The 16,770-nt window shown below is 36.1% G+C and overlaps 1 protein-coding gene across 1 annotated transcript; it reads right to left on the reverse strand.

Moving 5' to 3' along the window:
• Positions 1–1,811: 1,811 nt before the first annotated feature.
• On the reverse strand, positions 1,812–16,178 carry LOC106875193 (ADP-dependent glucokinase). Its single transcript, XM_014923232.3, has 5 exons — positions 15,653–16,178; positions 7,767–7,957; positions 4,948–5,044; positions 3,710–3,846; positions 1,812–2,569 (listed from the first exon to the last, which is right to left on the reverse strand). Exons 1-5 carry the CDS (start codon positions 16,015–16,017, stop codon positions 1,902–1,904), a joined length of 1,458 nt encoding a protein of 485 aa, XP_014778718.1. The 5' UTR covers positions 16,018–16,178; the 3' UTR covers positions 1,812–1,901.
• Between the last annotated feature and the right edge of the window lie 592 nt (positions 16,179–16,770).

Raw genomic sequence — 16,770 nt, forward strand, 5'->3', positions numbered from 1 at the left:
TGTAGAAAAATTCTAATATAATTTTGTTTTATGGGCTTTAAGTGGATGTTAAAAGGCTGAGAATAAAGTTTACATGAACCTTCATTCATGCGCTAATGAAAAACTGTAGTTATTGCAATATATGGTATGTTCCATAAATGTTTGTAAATATATCTGATTTTGTTGATTGTGAAAATTTTTTAAGTATTATATATAGAAATATGGAAAAGAACTATTAAAAAAAACGTGACGTTTTTTGGCATCTAGAAATTTGACATAATGGCCTGGTTTTAAACACACTAAACATTTTAAGGAAAGTAAGTATTAAATACTATTAGCATATATTAGTTTTGTTTTCTTTAAAACATGTTTCTATGGTTTATGGCTAATTAATAAATATATTAATTAGCTGTTAATAGTTGACAAAACAAATATTAGTCTTCCAAAAACTGTCCAAAGACGGTTCACATATAAAAGAAGATTGTTGATAGTGTTTTAAAGAATCACTTAAATATAACTATCTTATATGATTTGTTAATAAACAGTAAATGTCATTTTCCTCATATGAAAATGTTAAACTTTGTTCAATCAATTTGATATTAGACTCTGAGTGTTAATCATTGTTTTGACTTCATTTTTAAAAAGTTTAAAGACTAAGTTATTTCTGATAGGAATGGAACTTCAACTTAGCCCTCATGTTTGTGTTCATCAACTGATATATATATATCATCATCATCATCATCATCATCATCATCGTTTAACGTCCGTTTTCCATGCTAGCATGGGTTGGACGATTTGACTGAGGATTGGTGAAACCGGATGGCAACACCAGGCTCCAGTCTAATTTGGCAGAGTTTCTACAGCTGGATGCCCTTCCTAACGCCAACCACTCAGAGAGTGTAGTGGGTGCTTTTACGTGTCACCCGCACGAAAACGGCCACGCTCGAAATGGTGTCTTTTATGTGCCACCCGCACAAGAACCAGTCCAGGGGCACTGGCAACGATCTTACTTGGCTTGCCGGATATATATATATATATATATATATATATATATATATACTACTAAGAGGACTAAGACAGATACTACATCTGATGTACCAAAGCGCAGCTACAATGCTTAGTCTAAAACTAATGCAAATCATATTGGCAGATACTAAGGATATGTAGAGTCAATTCTCCTGACCTAGAAATGTAGTGAGCAAATATATATATATATATCTATATATCTATATATAGATAGATAGATATATCTATATCTATATCTATATATATATATATATATATATATATATAATAATAACATCCGCTTTCCATGCTAGCATGGGTTGGACGATTTGACTGAGGACTGGTGAGCCTGGTGTTGCCATCCGGTTTCACCAGTCCTCAGTCAAATCGTCCAACCCATGCTAGCATGGAAAGCAGACGTTAAACGATGATGATGATGATGATGATGATTAATCTGACTTGCTTGAAAAAGGAGGTGCATGCTGTTAGAGCTCCAGACAAACAACCTATGGATTGACATAAATAAACTACTGCATTCTATGTTTATACTGAGTACTTCTTTCCTGGATCATTACTCAACAATGGATATATATATATATATATATATATATATATATATATATATCATCATCATCATCATCATCATTTAACATCTGTTTTCCATGCTATCCATCTGATTATGAATAGAAATCATACAGCTGGAGATATGATGGAAACATGATAAGTTTCATATGTAATGAATTTCACCTCATTAATTCAGAAGAATTATGTATGTAATAAAATGTAAATTGTTTGGCGAATTGCTTGTGGAGATAATAAGGACAATGTTTAAACCTTCTCAACTCCGAGAAAAAATTTAATATGAAAATAACAAGAAGCTGAACACTTCTCACATTTGATCCTTTCTTTTGTACAAATTAAATCTGTAAAACAAGACCTGCAGAGGAAATATTATCTCCTCCCCCAACAGTTTTGAGAATCTGAGTGCAGACAAGAACAGGGGCAACACATATTTCATAATCATTTTCATTCCAGCATGAGACAGGACGGTCCTTCTGCAGTGGGATTCGTTGACCAGACTCCACTTGACTTGTCGAGAAGGAATCATCCATGATGAGTCTGGCTTTTAAGGTATCGATATCAACTGATCCACAAACATGACGGTGAGCAGTCAATGCAGCTTTAGCTGTAGCTGACATTGAATGTTTCCATGTTGAAGACTTGTCAGTTAAAATAGCTTGAAAGGCAAGAGTATGTACATGCAGTCTTGTGACTTTACGCTTACTTATGTTATTAGTTCTGTTATGAAGATGGTTGTATACAAATCGCATCTGATCTAAAACAGTTGCAATTCTTGGATAGGCATCAGATATTAATGTGACACTGCCATCATTAAGAGCAGTCACTAAATTTGGCAACTCCTGTTCATTCATACCAAGTGAATCACTGTGGATGACAACTTTGTTTATTATTTCACTCAACAGATCAGAATTTGAAAAAGATGCAAATTCAAAATGAATTTTGGTTTCAGGTGAAACAGATAACAGCATTTGTTCCAGTTCTGATAACTTAAGTTGTCTTTGATCTGAAAATAGAAGCAAATGGTGAATTTTTAAAATAGCTTAAAGTATATTTAGACATCAGTTAAACAACATGAATCTGAAGATTCATTAAATAATAAATTCAATATTTCAAAGAGTAAATATATACAATAGTTTTTGGAAAGGTAGTTCATAGCCTTCACATTATACAACACAAGTTGCATTGTATCCCTTAAGTTTTCCAGTTTTATTTTTCTGTTGACTTCAATGTACAGAGCAGGAAATTGTGTATCAAATGAAATTTGCAATAATGGTTTAGCCATAAAAACATTTGCTTTAAAAAAGGTGAAAATTAGCAAAAAGTCACACAAAAACAGAATGGACAATAGGTGACTTTTGTCAACAAATATACATATCCAGTTACAGTTAATTATTTCAGTTCTACATTTAAGAGATGAGGAATTATGTACATTATTTACATTCGACGGATATTTGTCCTCATCTTGTTTGTTGTTAACACATCGTTTCGGCTGATATACCCTCCAGCCTTCATCAGATGTCTTGAGGAAATTTCGAACCTGGGTTCTCATTCCTAAGGTATTCTTCGATGTTATTATTATTATTGTTCAGGTCACTGCTTGGAATTGAACTCGGAATCTTGGGGTAAGTAGCCCACGGGCATATGGCGTAGTGGTTAAGAGTACGGGCTACTAACCCCAAGATTCTGAGTTCGATTCCAAGCAGTGACCTGAACAACGCCACCGCCAACGACATCATCATCATCATCATCGAAGAATACCTTAGGAATGAGAACCCAGGTTCAAAATTTCCTCAACTGATTTTAAGTATCTGTAGACTTTCAAAAAAATTCTCTTCAAACTAGGTTTCTCTTTCCTGCTGCTGAAGATTGATTTTCCTGTGCAGTTTTCAAAGCTGTCATTTTACGAAGCTATCTTCCAAATATTTGCTCTATTCTGACAAATTGACATCTAAAATCTCTAGACACCAAAAAGAAGTTCTTACTTATAATCATATTTGAAAGAATTTCTTTCATGAAGCAATTATTTAATTTTGTTAATGAAACATGGTGTGCATGTAAAATATATTAAGAATACATGTTGAATGTAAATATAAAAATTAATCAAAAGAAACTTTTTTTTCTTAGAATTATAGAAAATTCTTACCAGGTTCAAGAGGAAAATTATCCATCATTTGAAGGCCACCAAGAATTAACAATGAAGGTTTAAATTTCAGCAATTCTTTTGAAAAGATTTCCATTGATGTAAGTTGAGGGTTACTTTTATCATTGTGAATGATAAATCTAGAAAACAGTAAATAACTTTTAATATTATTTAACATTATTAAGTCACATATCCTAGATACAAAAAAGCATTTCATAAATTAGATATCATATTTGATAGCATATAAGACACTTTTATTTAAAAAAAAAAGGGGGCTCAAAAAAGAAAAAAAAATCACCCTGGGTCCTATAAATGAAGTTGAATTTCTCATGAGCTTTAATGCATTAAAGCCATTTTCCCCTGAATATGCACTTCTGAAATTAGGGTGCATCCAATATGCCCATGTGTCTTTTTGACTATAAGATATGGTAAGTTATATACAACATTAGTCCAAATTGAAACCTGACCATCCATGCCAAAATATAAAACACAACATTTGTAAAGTAAAAAGAAAAGTATTTCCTTAAATTGGATAATCTTTCTGTTTTTATTCACTACAATTACTAGAAGCTTCCGGAACAAACTGAAATGCCATGTTTTAGTAGTACTAAAGAGCTAAAAGAAACCTCTTTCCCTGGATACTAATTAAAAGTTATTCAGGTTGACATGTGTCTGCCCACTGGCACTTATAAGGATTAGAAATAATTTGAGTATTGTATATACAAAATCCCATATACTATGTGTGTCCCAGTTTCAGGATAGGTATACCATGCCTCTGTATGTTGTAAAAGGCAACTGGAATGGTAAAAGGAAGGGCATCTAGTCATAAAACACTGCCACAATAGTAATCTATTTTGTATTTTTACTGTTGACTTCCTCAATGTATCTGTTGCTACATATGAAGTCTTCTTTCCCCGTGGGCTTGCCTGTGATCCCTTAGGTACATTATATGAAATTTCTATGTATCCGTTTGCTGCATATCAAGTATAGCCACGAGCCTGCTAGAAGCAGAGCTGTCTTCTCTCCTATTCAGTTTAGTACAAAACCCTGTTGTAAAAGACAAGCTAGGAATCTCACATCTTATAAGCCCATAGATTCCATTCCATCCTGTAAATGAAACAAGTTGTAATTTTTATGAATTTCCAACTACTATTTTACAAACAAACACTGATCAAGAAATAAAATTTTTAACTGTAATCTAAGACTGAATCTATTTATTTAGTTATGAATGTTAGTCTTACCGATTAGCTCGAGGTGAAACTTTCTCTCCCCATTGTTCTCCTTTGTTGTATTCCAAAATTAAGTGAATATCATCATGTGACAGTTTAGGACCAACAACTGTTGAAAACAATTATTATAGAATACATACAGTTTATATATAAAAAGAAATAGATTTCATTAATGTTTAGTAATTTTTGCTTTATTTTCAATGAATTATAACATGCATGATTAATTATTAATGTGGAGAAATTTTGGTAAAAAATGTGACTAGATAAACCAGATTTGATCTATAGATTGTTTATCAAAAGAACACGAAACCGTTTACAGCAATGTTAATATGTTAATATTGCACAGTCACTCTTAAACCTCTTTGAGTATTATGTCTGAGTCTATGAGGTTTCTCTCCAATAGAAAGGGGTTAATGAATTGAGACAGATTATTGCAGTTAATATGGAGCTTCAACAGACAGATTCATATTTGATAAAAATACATGAACAGGAAAAGTTTCACAAGTCTGGAATTCTTTCACACCTTTTTAATTAATCAATTAATTGATTAAACGGCTTTTACTGTGCTGGTTTCGTCATGTGATGCGGATGGATGCTGACAACTTCATAAAGAAGTGCCGATCTCTCAAAGTAGATGGAACATGTGGAAGTGGGAGACCCAGGAAGACATGGAATGAAGTACTGAAGAACAAGCACCGACGCTGAACCTTTCAGGTGAGATGACAAAAGACTGAGATGTCTGGCACCTTGCTGTCCTCAAGAAGACCCGTAATCCCCAGCAGAAGTGTTAAGACCGGTCCCTCTGGTGGTGAAAAGCACTCGTGGCAGTACTATGTAAAAGTGCTTGTGCAGTGCCACATAAAAGCACCCAGTACACTCTGTAAAGTGGTTGGCATATGGAAGGGCATCCAGCTGTAGAAACCATGCCAAATCAGACTGGAGTCTGGTGCAGTTCACCAGCTTGCCAGCCCTGGTCAAACCGTCCAACCCATGCCAGCATGGACAATGGATGTCAAATGATGATGATGATTAGTAGATTCTTGCAGTTATATTTACTAATAGTGTGGTGGTCCAGACAAATGACAAGTGCTTGAAAAGTGTTTCAGTTAGTACTCAAAGAATTGAGAATACATTCATGTAAATCCCATCTCAAGACTTAAGTCAGTATTCAAGGAATAAAATATTAATATTTTGGGGTGTCTAACATTAAGCATGAGGGAGAATGAAGCATTGGTAACACTGATTACTCATTGACACAGCATGATATAAAGTACTAAGTTAAAGAAAAGCTTCAAAATACGAAAACTTAAAATATTGAATTCAGATCTGTGACAACATCTGAGAAATGGATGTGGCAGAGTGACTCTGAAGGAAGGCGGCAAGATGGCAGAAACGTTAGCATGCCAGGCAAAATGCTTAGTGGTATCTTGTCTGTCTTTATGTTCTGAGTTCAAATTCTGCTGAGGTCGACTTCGCCTTTCATCCTTTCGGGGTCAATAAATTAAGTACCAGTTGCGTACTGGGTCGATCTAATCAACTGGCCCCCCTCCCCCAAAATTCCAGGCCTTATGCCTAGAGTAGAAAAGAATGACCCAGAAGGGGTATTGTTTTATAGGTAGATCTAATTGCTTTTCTAATCAAGAAAGAAATACCTTCACAAGAATTCCAAATTGATGTTCTTTGTAATTCCTACTAACTATTATGAAAGCTGAATCGGCACTACTTTCTCAGTCTTAAAAAGCTAAATTCATTATGTCAAATTTGTCCTAAACTTTCAACTTTTTCAATGGTCCATACAGTTGAACATCAAAGTTAAATCACCACCATCAACAGCATCATTTCACATCCATTTTCTATTGTAGGCATGTGTTGGATGTACCGACAGGAGTTAGCGAGCCAGAGGACTGAGCTAAACTGAAGTGTTTGCTCTGGCAAGTTTTCTACAGCTGGATGCTCTTCTTAACATCAGAGTGTACTGTATGCTTTTTATGTGGCACTGGCATTAATGAGATCACCAAATAACTTGCAAGACAAAATCACCTCAACTGAGGGGGTGTAGTAGTGAGGGAGGTGACTTTGTGCCCTGTGACAAGAGGTTAAAGCATGATAGGACAGGAACAAGTGTCTTGCTGTAGAGGAGATACATGGCTACCCCATGAAAATTAACTATACTAATTACATTCCAATATAATTTTCTATGTTCTTCAGTATATGTCAGTTTAGTATTCCCTTTATTGTGTTCTAAAAGTGTGAAACATCATCATCATCATCATTTAGCGTTGGTTGTCCATACTGGCATGGGTTGGACGATTTGACTGGGCTGGTACGCTGGAAGGCTGTGTCAGGATCCAGTCTGATTTGGCATGGTTTTCTATGGCTGGATGCTCTTCCTAACGCCAACCATTCTGAGAGTGTAATGGGTGCTTTCATGTGCCACCAGTACGGGGGCCACTTGCCATTATCTCTATATCTATTTTGACAAATGTTAATGATAAAATGTATAATCTTAATGACAAAAAATGGATTTAACACAGAGTCATTAAAATATTTGTCTTAAGAGAAAAAGCCGTATTGTCCAAGTGTTAGAACCACATATCATAAAAGGCCCGTAATGCCAACCACTCCGAGAGTGTAATGGGTGCTTTTATGTGCCACTGGCACGGGTGCCATTTGTGTGACACCAGTATCTGCCACAACTGCAATACTGCTTGGCTCGATTGGTCTTCTTCTCAAGCATGACATAATGCCAAAAGTCTTGTTTATTGCCTCCATGAGGCCCACCTGATGAAATATTATAAAAAGTAGCCAAATCATTTGTATAAGCAACTTACCTTTGATTCCTTCTGGAATCAAACTAAGCAATTTTTCACTCCATGATGTACCCAAAAGCACATCTGCTCCTTCATGGTATAATCGATTGGCCATCACTGGTGCATTGCCACCGAGAGTCCATTGTTTGTCCTTTAAAATGTCTGCATTTGACCATAATGCTTCAAACAACGAAGAGTTATGAACATAACGCCTGGACAATAGAATAAAGCATCAGATTAAATTAGATAAGGAGGTCAAACAAAAATAAATTTTACAAAAACCAAAGCGCTAAGAAAAGAGAAAATGTTTCAAAAAGAATGCATGTGTAGTAAATTAATCTAATATTCTGAATATTGTTAGTAATTAAGTGACATAGTCTCAATCAATTCTTTTGTAGATCAGCAATTCAGACATGGCTAATCCACATTACTCCATATAGAGCACAGTTCTTTCCTGGTTTCTCTGGTGTATATATTTCTCCCTGGATGGGATGCTGGTCCATTGCAGGGTTACTCATTTTTACCAGCTGAGCAGACGGGAGCAGCATGATTTGAAGTGTTTTACTCAAGAATACAATGTGTTGCCCAGTCCAGGAATTGAAACCACAATCTTATGATCATGAGTCCAACACCCCTAACCACTAAGCCATACACATCCAGACAAGTGTTATAATTTGGCCTGAGAGAATAATACAATCTTTATCAACAGTAGATGGTAACGAAGGGTTTAAAGTGTGACAGCCAGAATTTGCTTCATTGTCTCCTGACAAGTCTGTGTCAGAAAGACTGAATGGAAATGTTAAATCTAGGAAAAAGAAAGACTTTGTGAAGTGATGTCTGCCATAGGATCATGAATTACTTGATTTTTAACCCAATCAAGCATAATAAAAACATACAAGCAGAAATTATTTTTCAAATTGTCAATGTCACTTTAAATATCTTTTATCTTTTACTTGTTTCACTCATTTGACTGTGGCCATGCTGGGGCACCACCTTGAAGGGTTTTAGCCAAAAAAATTGACCCCGAGACTTATCTTTTTTAAGCCTGGTATTTGTTCTATCAGTCTCTTTTGCCAGACTGCTAAGTTAGAGGGATGTAAACACACCAACACCAGTTGTCAAGCAAGTGAAATCGAAGTCAAATTCGATGACAGCACCGCATGACTGGCATCCGTGCTAGTGGAGCACTAAGAGCACCATCCAAGCATGATCGTTGCCAAAGCAGCTGACTGGCTTCCATGCCGGTGGCATGTAAAAAACACCATTTGAGCATGATCGTTACCAGTGTTGTCTTACTGGCACTTGTACCGTGGCACATGAAAAAGAATAATATTCAAGCAAGGTCATTGCCAGTGCTGCTGGACTGGCTCCTGTTCAGGTGGCACGTACAAAAACATCATTTGAGCAAGGCCGTTGCCAGTACCGCCTGACTGGCCCTCATGCCAGTGGCATGTAAAAGTACCCACGACACTCTCGGAGTGGTTGGTGTTAGGAAGGGCATCAAGCTGTAGAAACTCTGCCAAATCTGACTGGAGCCTGGTGCAGCCATCTGGTTTGCTTTTACTGAATGCTCATTAGTCATAAATGACGAGAGAGAATCCATCATACATACACTTGACAACTGGTGTCGGTGTGTTTACATCCCAGTAACTTAGCAGTCTGGCAAAAGAGACTGATAGAATAAGTACTAGGTTTACAAAGAATAAGTCCTAGGGTCGATTTGTTCAACTAAAGGCAGTGCTTCAGCATGGCCACAATCAAATGACTGAAACAAATACAAGAATAAAAGAGTACACACACACTTCTGAATTAAAACCCAGTCCCTGTAATGTCATTAACAGTAATTAAGCTAATGTTAACACTAGCTACTGATATATATCTATGATTTTTAACACTGTTTGTCTATAAGAGATGCTATCTTGGGATGAATATTGCAGTTTATCAGGTCAGTGTTAACATTTTATGCACCCAGTACTAAAAAGTTATGTGGGTACAAAAATAGGTGAAATTCAAACTTTGTAGTCATCATCATCATCATCATTGTTTAATGTCCGCTTTCCATGCTAGCATGGGTTGGACAATTTGACTGAGGACTGGTGAAACCAGATGGCTACACCAGGCTCCAATCTGATTTGGCAGAGTTTCTACAGCTGGATGCCCTTCCTAATGCCAACCACTCAGAGAGTGTAGTGGGTGATTTTTATGTGCCACCGACACAAAGGCCAGTCAGGCGGTACTGGCAACGGCCACGCTCAAAATGGTGTATTTTATGTGCCACCCGCACAAGAGCCAGTCCAGGGGCACTGGCAATGATCTCGCTCGAAAGTCCTTACACATGCCGTGGGCACAAGTGCCAGAAAGGTGACACTGGGCACAGGTGCCATCACAATTTCGCTTTCACTTGCCCCAATAAGTCTTCGCAAGCTAAGTTTCGTGTCCAATGAGGGAGACGACGTTGGCATGGGTGCCAGTATTTATACAATCAACACTAAAAAAAAAAAAAAAGAAACACAAAATAGAAAAAGTATAGCATTCACTTTTAGAAATTTATTCATTAAATTATAAAATTTACAGGTATTCAGTTCAAGTATTTCATAGTGACAGTGAATAGAAGGCTTAATTTTATATTGACTATATTCACCTAGCTGTTGGAAACAGATGTCTGATCTAGTTACCAGATGTAATAGCATTCTCTACTTGAGGTGATTTAGTGGTTTTCAGTATATCTCATCTTTCGTTTGCTTAATGCTATAAGACAAGGCAAAGCACCAGCCACTATAACCTTCTTGAGAGTTTTTGAGACAATAATATAGAATAAGTAAACTAACAACATAAAATGATTTTGCTATGCTTTTATTTACAAGAATGTTTCTATAGAAACGGGCGCAGGAGTGGCTGTGTGGTAAGTAGCTTGCTTACCAACCACATGGTTCTGGGTTCAGTTCCACTGTGTGGCACCTTGGGCAAGTGTCTTCTACTCTAGCCTCGGGCCGACCAAAGCCTTGTGAGTGGATTTGGTAGACGGAAACTGAAAGAAGCCCGTCGTATATATGTGTATATATCTATATGTGTGTGTGTGTGTGTGTGTGTGTGTTTGTGTGTCTGTGTTTGTCCCCGCAACATTGCTTGACAACTGATGCTGGTGTCTTTACGTTCCCATAACTTAGCGGTTCGGCAAAAGAGACCGATAGAATAATTACTAGGCAACCAAAGAATAAGTCTTGGGGTCGATTTGCTCGACTAAAGGTGGTACTTCAGAATGGCTGCAGTCAAATGACTGAAACAAGTAAAAGAGTAATAGAGTAAACTTATATATATATATATTAAAAAAAAAACTACATATATTTTTTATAAATGAAAAGTTTTTTCTTAATAAACAAGTTTGCGTATTTTACATTATCACATCATCGTTTAACGTCTGCCTTCCATGCTAGCATGGGTTGGACGATTTGACTGAGGACTGGTGAATCAGATGGCTGCACCAGGCTCCAATCTGATCTGGCAGAGTTTTTACAGCTGGATGCCCTTCCTAATGCCAACTACTCCAAGAGTGTGGTGGGTGCTTTTACATGCCACCGGCACGAGGGTCAGTCAGGCAGTACTGGCAATGGCTACACTCAAATGGTGTTTTTACGTGTCACCTGCACAGGAGCCAGTCCAGCGGCACTGGCAATGCCCTTGCTCGAATGTTGTTTTCCACGTACCATCAGCACAAGTGCCAGTAAGGCGACGCTGGTAACGATCACGCTCAAATGGTGCTTTTTACGTGTCACTGGCACAGGGGCCAGTCAGCGGCCCTGGCAACAATCATGCTCGGATGGTGCTCTTAGCGCTCCAGTAGCACGGATGCCAGTCATGCGGTGCTGTCATTGAATTTGATTTCGATTTCACTTGCCTCGACAGGTCTTCACAAGCAGAGTTTAGTGTCCAATGAAAGAAAGGTATGCCTAAGTGGGCTGGTTACACCACTGGCATAGGCCATATGGCAAATTCAGAAATAATTTGAGAGCAGCATTTTTGGAAGTGAGCATTACAATTTAACAGTGTATGAATAGTAATAATTAGTAAAAGTAAATTTGGAGAACAAACAACTAGCCAAAAGAAGCTAAAGAACAAAATCCTGTCAACTGTTTTAAAAGTATGTCAAAAGGCAACAATTTATATAATATCCTCAAAATATTCATCATCATAATCATTTTAACATCCACTTTTCCATGCCTGCATGGGTCAGATGGAATCTGTTGAGGCAGATTTTCTACATCCAGACGCTCTTTCTGTTGTCAAACGTCCTTTGTTTCTGAGCAAGGCAATATTTCCCATGGCCAAACATATCGGAAATGAATGACATTGCTTGTGTGACAATGGCATTTATTTATAACTATCATGTGATGTCAAGACAAGGAGACACAAACATAAATGCATGCACATATACAATATTCAACTGCAATATAGCTAATGCATTAGTCTTCTGCCATAACACAATAGCTTAAACATTGGTTTCAAATTTTGGTACAAGGCCAGCAATTTCAGGAGTGAGGTGGGGGGAAATTGATAATTTGCCTCCAGTGCTCAGCTGGTACTTATTCTATCAACCCTGAAAGGATGAAAGGCAAAGTTGACCTTGGTGGAATTTGAACTCAGAACGTAAAGATGTCACTAGGCATTTTGCTCAGTGTACTAATGATTCTGCCAGCTTGTCACCTTCACAGTAATTTAAATGTTAAAACATTTTCATTTAAATCAATTATAATCAATTAAAAATGGTTAATATGAACAAAAGACTGCCATGTAAAAAACCCCCAAAAACCCAAAGATTTTCAAATCAACTTTTATAAAAATTTACAAATAACTCAAGATTCAAAATAAACTTTTTAACAAGATGAAATCTTCAATAATTTTTTTAAAGAAGTGTCAAAATGTCTAAGTAAAAATAAGTGAAATATAATTACTAAGAAAAATTTAGTAATATACATTAAACAATAAATTTCAATTCATTTATTCAGTTAACAACTTTAAGAGAAACATGAATGTGACATACTTTCATCTGTCCTGAATTATTTGAAGTTTTGAAATATTTAATTTTTATACTTGCAAAGAAATACTGTGCAGGAGCTTATTTCTTTAACTTGAGAATCTTGGAAATAGTGTATACATCAGCTATTTAAAACCGACATTTTTAGATATTTTTCTTGTCAATAATCTATGGATGATATAGATGAGATGCATATAGTATCCTATCTATATCATCTGTTCTATATTATAATCATCACATGATTATAAGGTCTGTTCTATATTATAATCCTCACATTGTTTCACATTTATAATAATGGTATAATTAGAGTGGGTTATTAACGTTATTTATTTTGATCACCGACATTAATCACTTAAGGCTCAACCAGATAGCATTCTATACCTCACTGTCAAACCATCTTAAATGTGTCCTTATCATTACTGAACTTTTAATTTTTCTTTCTACAGGGTGTCCACAAGGTCTGGGTACAAAGGAGTAAATAAAATCATAACATAAACAATTAAATATAAGAAATAATAATTTCTTAAAGTATGTGTTAATCCCCATGTACCCAGACTTTGTGGACACCCTGTATAGATATTGACTGAGCTTTCAGAAATATGTCACAATGTTTCCTAGAAAGGAAATCTCTCTGACACTGCTACCAACACCTTTAATATAATGAAAACAATTACATAATCTTCATTTTCACACTTTGGATATTTAACTCTCCTCAATGACCACATGTATCGTTTTTACAAAACCCAGTGGTCTCTGGTTCCTGAAAAGTTCAGTAAAAACGAAGTTGTTGCCCTTTATATAACTTATGGTTATGCCTGACAAAACTTTCTGAAAAAGATATCCACAAATGGGGTCCACTCATCCTTAACCGGGACTTAAAATTTCCTGTCGGGTTACTCAGATTATCAGGTGTTGAATATCTTCACAACCTTCACTACATCAATACAGGTGTTACTTAACTCCCTCACTACCTTTTCTACCCACAGCAGAAGTGTGAAGTCTGGTCCTTTCTGGTGGTGTAAAGCACTCGTGGTAGTACCACGTAAAAGCGCCCGAGTGATACTACGTAAAAGCACCCGCGCAATGCCACGTAAAAGCACCCACTACACTCTGTAAAGTGGTTGGCGTTAGGAAGAGCATCCAGGGGAGGGAGGACTTATGTAAGCTGTTGTCAGAGATAATTCGGTTCGTTAAAAGCTCGTTCCCTGAACCCCGCTCTCGAAAGTAAAAGTTTTTTTTTTCTGAAGAAAACCCCTTTCCTTTTATTTATTGTTACTCATAGAGTGAGCAAGTGAGAGAGATTACACAACTTTGAAACAGACTTTATGAAAGCTGAAAATGGAACATTGTTTTGAAGGAAGTTAATTGTACCTTCTTTATTTGTTATTAATTACTGTAATTCATCTATGAAAATACTTGACACACTTAGGGAGTCAATTTCACCCTAGAAATTTGCGATCCTTCGGTAATATATAAAATCGGCATTCTTTCCATAAAATTTGTGTTACGAAAGCATTCACTATACCCTGCTTTATTTACGTCCTTTGCTTTTCATTACCCGCTCAGTTGAGGACCTACAAGAAACCTTATTTAAGAGGGTCGTCCTCTGAACACCTATCTCAATAGTTTCATTAATTTATCTGTGAAATCTCTTACCCTCCACACTAAACAAACTTATTTAATTACAGTAGTTTGTCCTGTCGATTGAGAGAGAGAGAGAGAGATAGAGAGAGGGAGAGAGAGAGACAGAGAGAGAGAGAGAGACAGAGAGAGAAAATCGTTATTTGACATAAATCAGTTTGGGTAGACAAAACAAACTTCAGCATATTGTCCAACGAATTACGATTTGAAGATGTGGTTATACATAAAATTTTTTGTTTATTCAGCACGTTAGAGAACCATTTTTCTCTAAAGTGTCTTGTTACATTTAGGTCTCTATCATGACATATATCGAACCAACAGTAGTCTCTGCATGATCGCTCGAGCGAATAGAAACAGTAACCAAACGTTCCCCTTAAAACCTTACCGTCGTCTTAAAAAAAAATAATAATAAGATGGGACAATTTAAGCTGGAATGCTTTTGATCATAAGTCTCCTCAGTCAGGTCTAAACAATAACAACTTGAATTTACGAACTTTGTTTACTGAATTTTGCTGACGCAGGTCATCACACTTTTCTCGGAGTCAGGTTTTCTTTTGTTGAGCAGGTCAGATGGCTAAACATATAAGCTCTCTCAATGGTTCATCATAAAAGCAAGCTTTCAGTGAATTGGGCTCGTGTCCCTGTCCCTCTTCCCGATAGAGTAGTTTCACTTCAAGGAAAGACAAGTTTCACAACTTCACTTTCTCCGTTCTATAGAGAAGAGCCCAAACGTCTAAGCAAGAAATAAAATAATAACTAGAATTCAATTATTTTAATTAGCCTCTATAGCATTTAGAGAAAAAGATGGACAACATTAAATGCTCAACCCTTCACGCTTCGTTGGTTTTGTATGGTACATCTCTGCTTTGCTATCTAAGATAGTCGAAGAGAATAATATCGTATTCTAAATTACCCAACAAATTTCTAATTTTCTAGTTCAACACAAATTTCCAATTTTCTATACAACAAAAGCTGAAAATATTACCAATTACTATCATGTGGTTATAAAACACGAAGGTCAAACATAATCGGCTTGTAAAGATTATATTTGTAAACATTTGCAGCTGTCGGTGTTAGGTTTCAATTTCATAAAAATTCGAATTTCTGTAAAGTCAGCAAAACGGTAACATCTTAACTTTTCGCGTTTATAAATATGTTAAATCTAAATGCAACAACTTTGAGAAATAAACTTTTTAGTATAAGACATGATGAGTTGATGATATAAATTACTTACTCTGCTGCGGCTCCGTAGGTGAAGAAATAAGTGAATAATTCTTCTAATTCAACAAAAGAACTGATTGATTCGTGATGAACATTAGAATTGTTCGATGGAACTAATCCCAGTTTTTGGAATAAAGCTAAAGCACCGACAGTCAAGTCGAGACATCCACCAAGTCCTAGTGCCACTCGAGGCCTTGAAAGATTATCAACTTTTTTTTCAGCCCGGAGAAGACCAGATAGAATCTCATCGAGACCGTGTTTAGTTTCATTGATTCCGCTGCTGTGTTTATTAAAATAGTAATAATAATAAACAGCAATGAATAAAACAACTGCAGGTACTATAACACCGCTGATTGCCTTCCAGTTATTCAGCTGCATTGTGGAATAAATGTCAGCAGTGAACTAACTTTCCTAACAGCATTAAATTGCAGTCCTTCTTTGACCCGATCTGTTATTTGCCAACGTAGTCAATGTGAAGGTAACGTCGTAATATGGTCGGGGTGCGCGTTGCTACAAAACCGGCGTGGAAAATTCAAAACGAAATTTTTACGTTTCTAATTTTTAATGCAACACTCTAATAAAGTAAAAATTATTTTTGCATGTCAGTGAACAGGTGGCAGTTTCAAAGCGACGAAAATATTTTGACAAATTAAATTTAAATGTTGAAGTGAATCTAATGGTTTTTGTGTGTTTTTAAATGGTTTATAAACATCTTCCACGCTGCAATTGTTTTTGTTTTAGCACACGATCTCAGATCAGGTCGCTTGCTATGCAAGTACATCTCCGTAACAGCTTATATAATTTCTTAAAAAAAAAAATTACCATTTTCTTAATTGTAATATAAACCGGCGGAGGCAGAGTGTAAGCACCCCACACCCTTCTTTTTTTTCCATAAATTTCCTCTGATTCTTATGGTTTTGATATAGGAGATTACGATTTTGCAAAAAAAAAAAAAAAAGCATGTTTCCAAAATTTAAATTTCCTCCTCCCTACCCTAATTTTATAATTTTTCACTTATTTCGAACTTTTTTTTATTAATTCACGTAGAAAAATACGGAGATTACGTAACTGGCAATTTTTTTCTTTAGATTTTAATTTTTCTTACAAAATACCCTATTCCCCTCCGTCCAA

Source organism: Octopus bimaculoides, chromosome 4, assembly GCF_046866305.1.
Source record: "Octopus bimaculoides isolate indiv1 chromosome 4, ASM4686630v1, whole genome shotgun sequence".
Taxonomy (NCBI): Eukaryota; Metazoa; Mollusca; class Cephalopoda; order Octopoda; family Octopodidae; genus Octopus; species Octopus bimaculoides.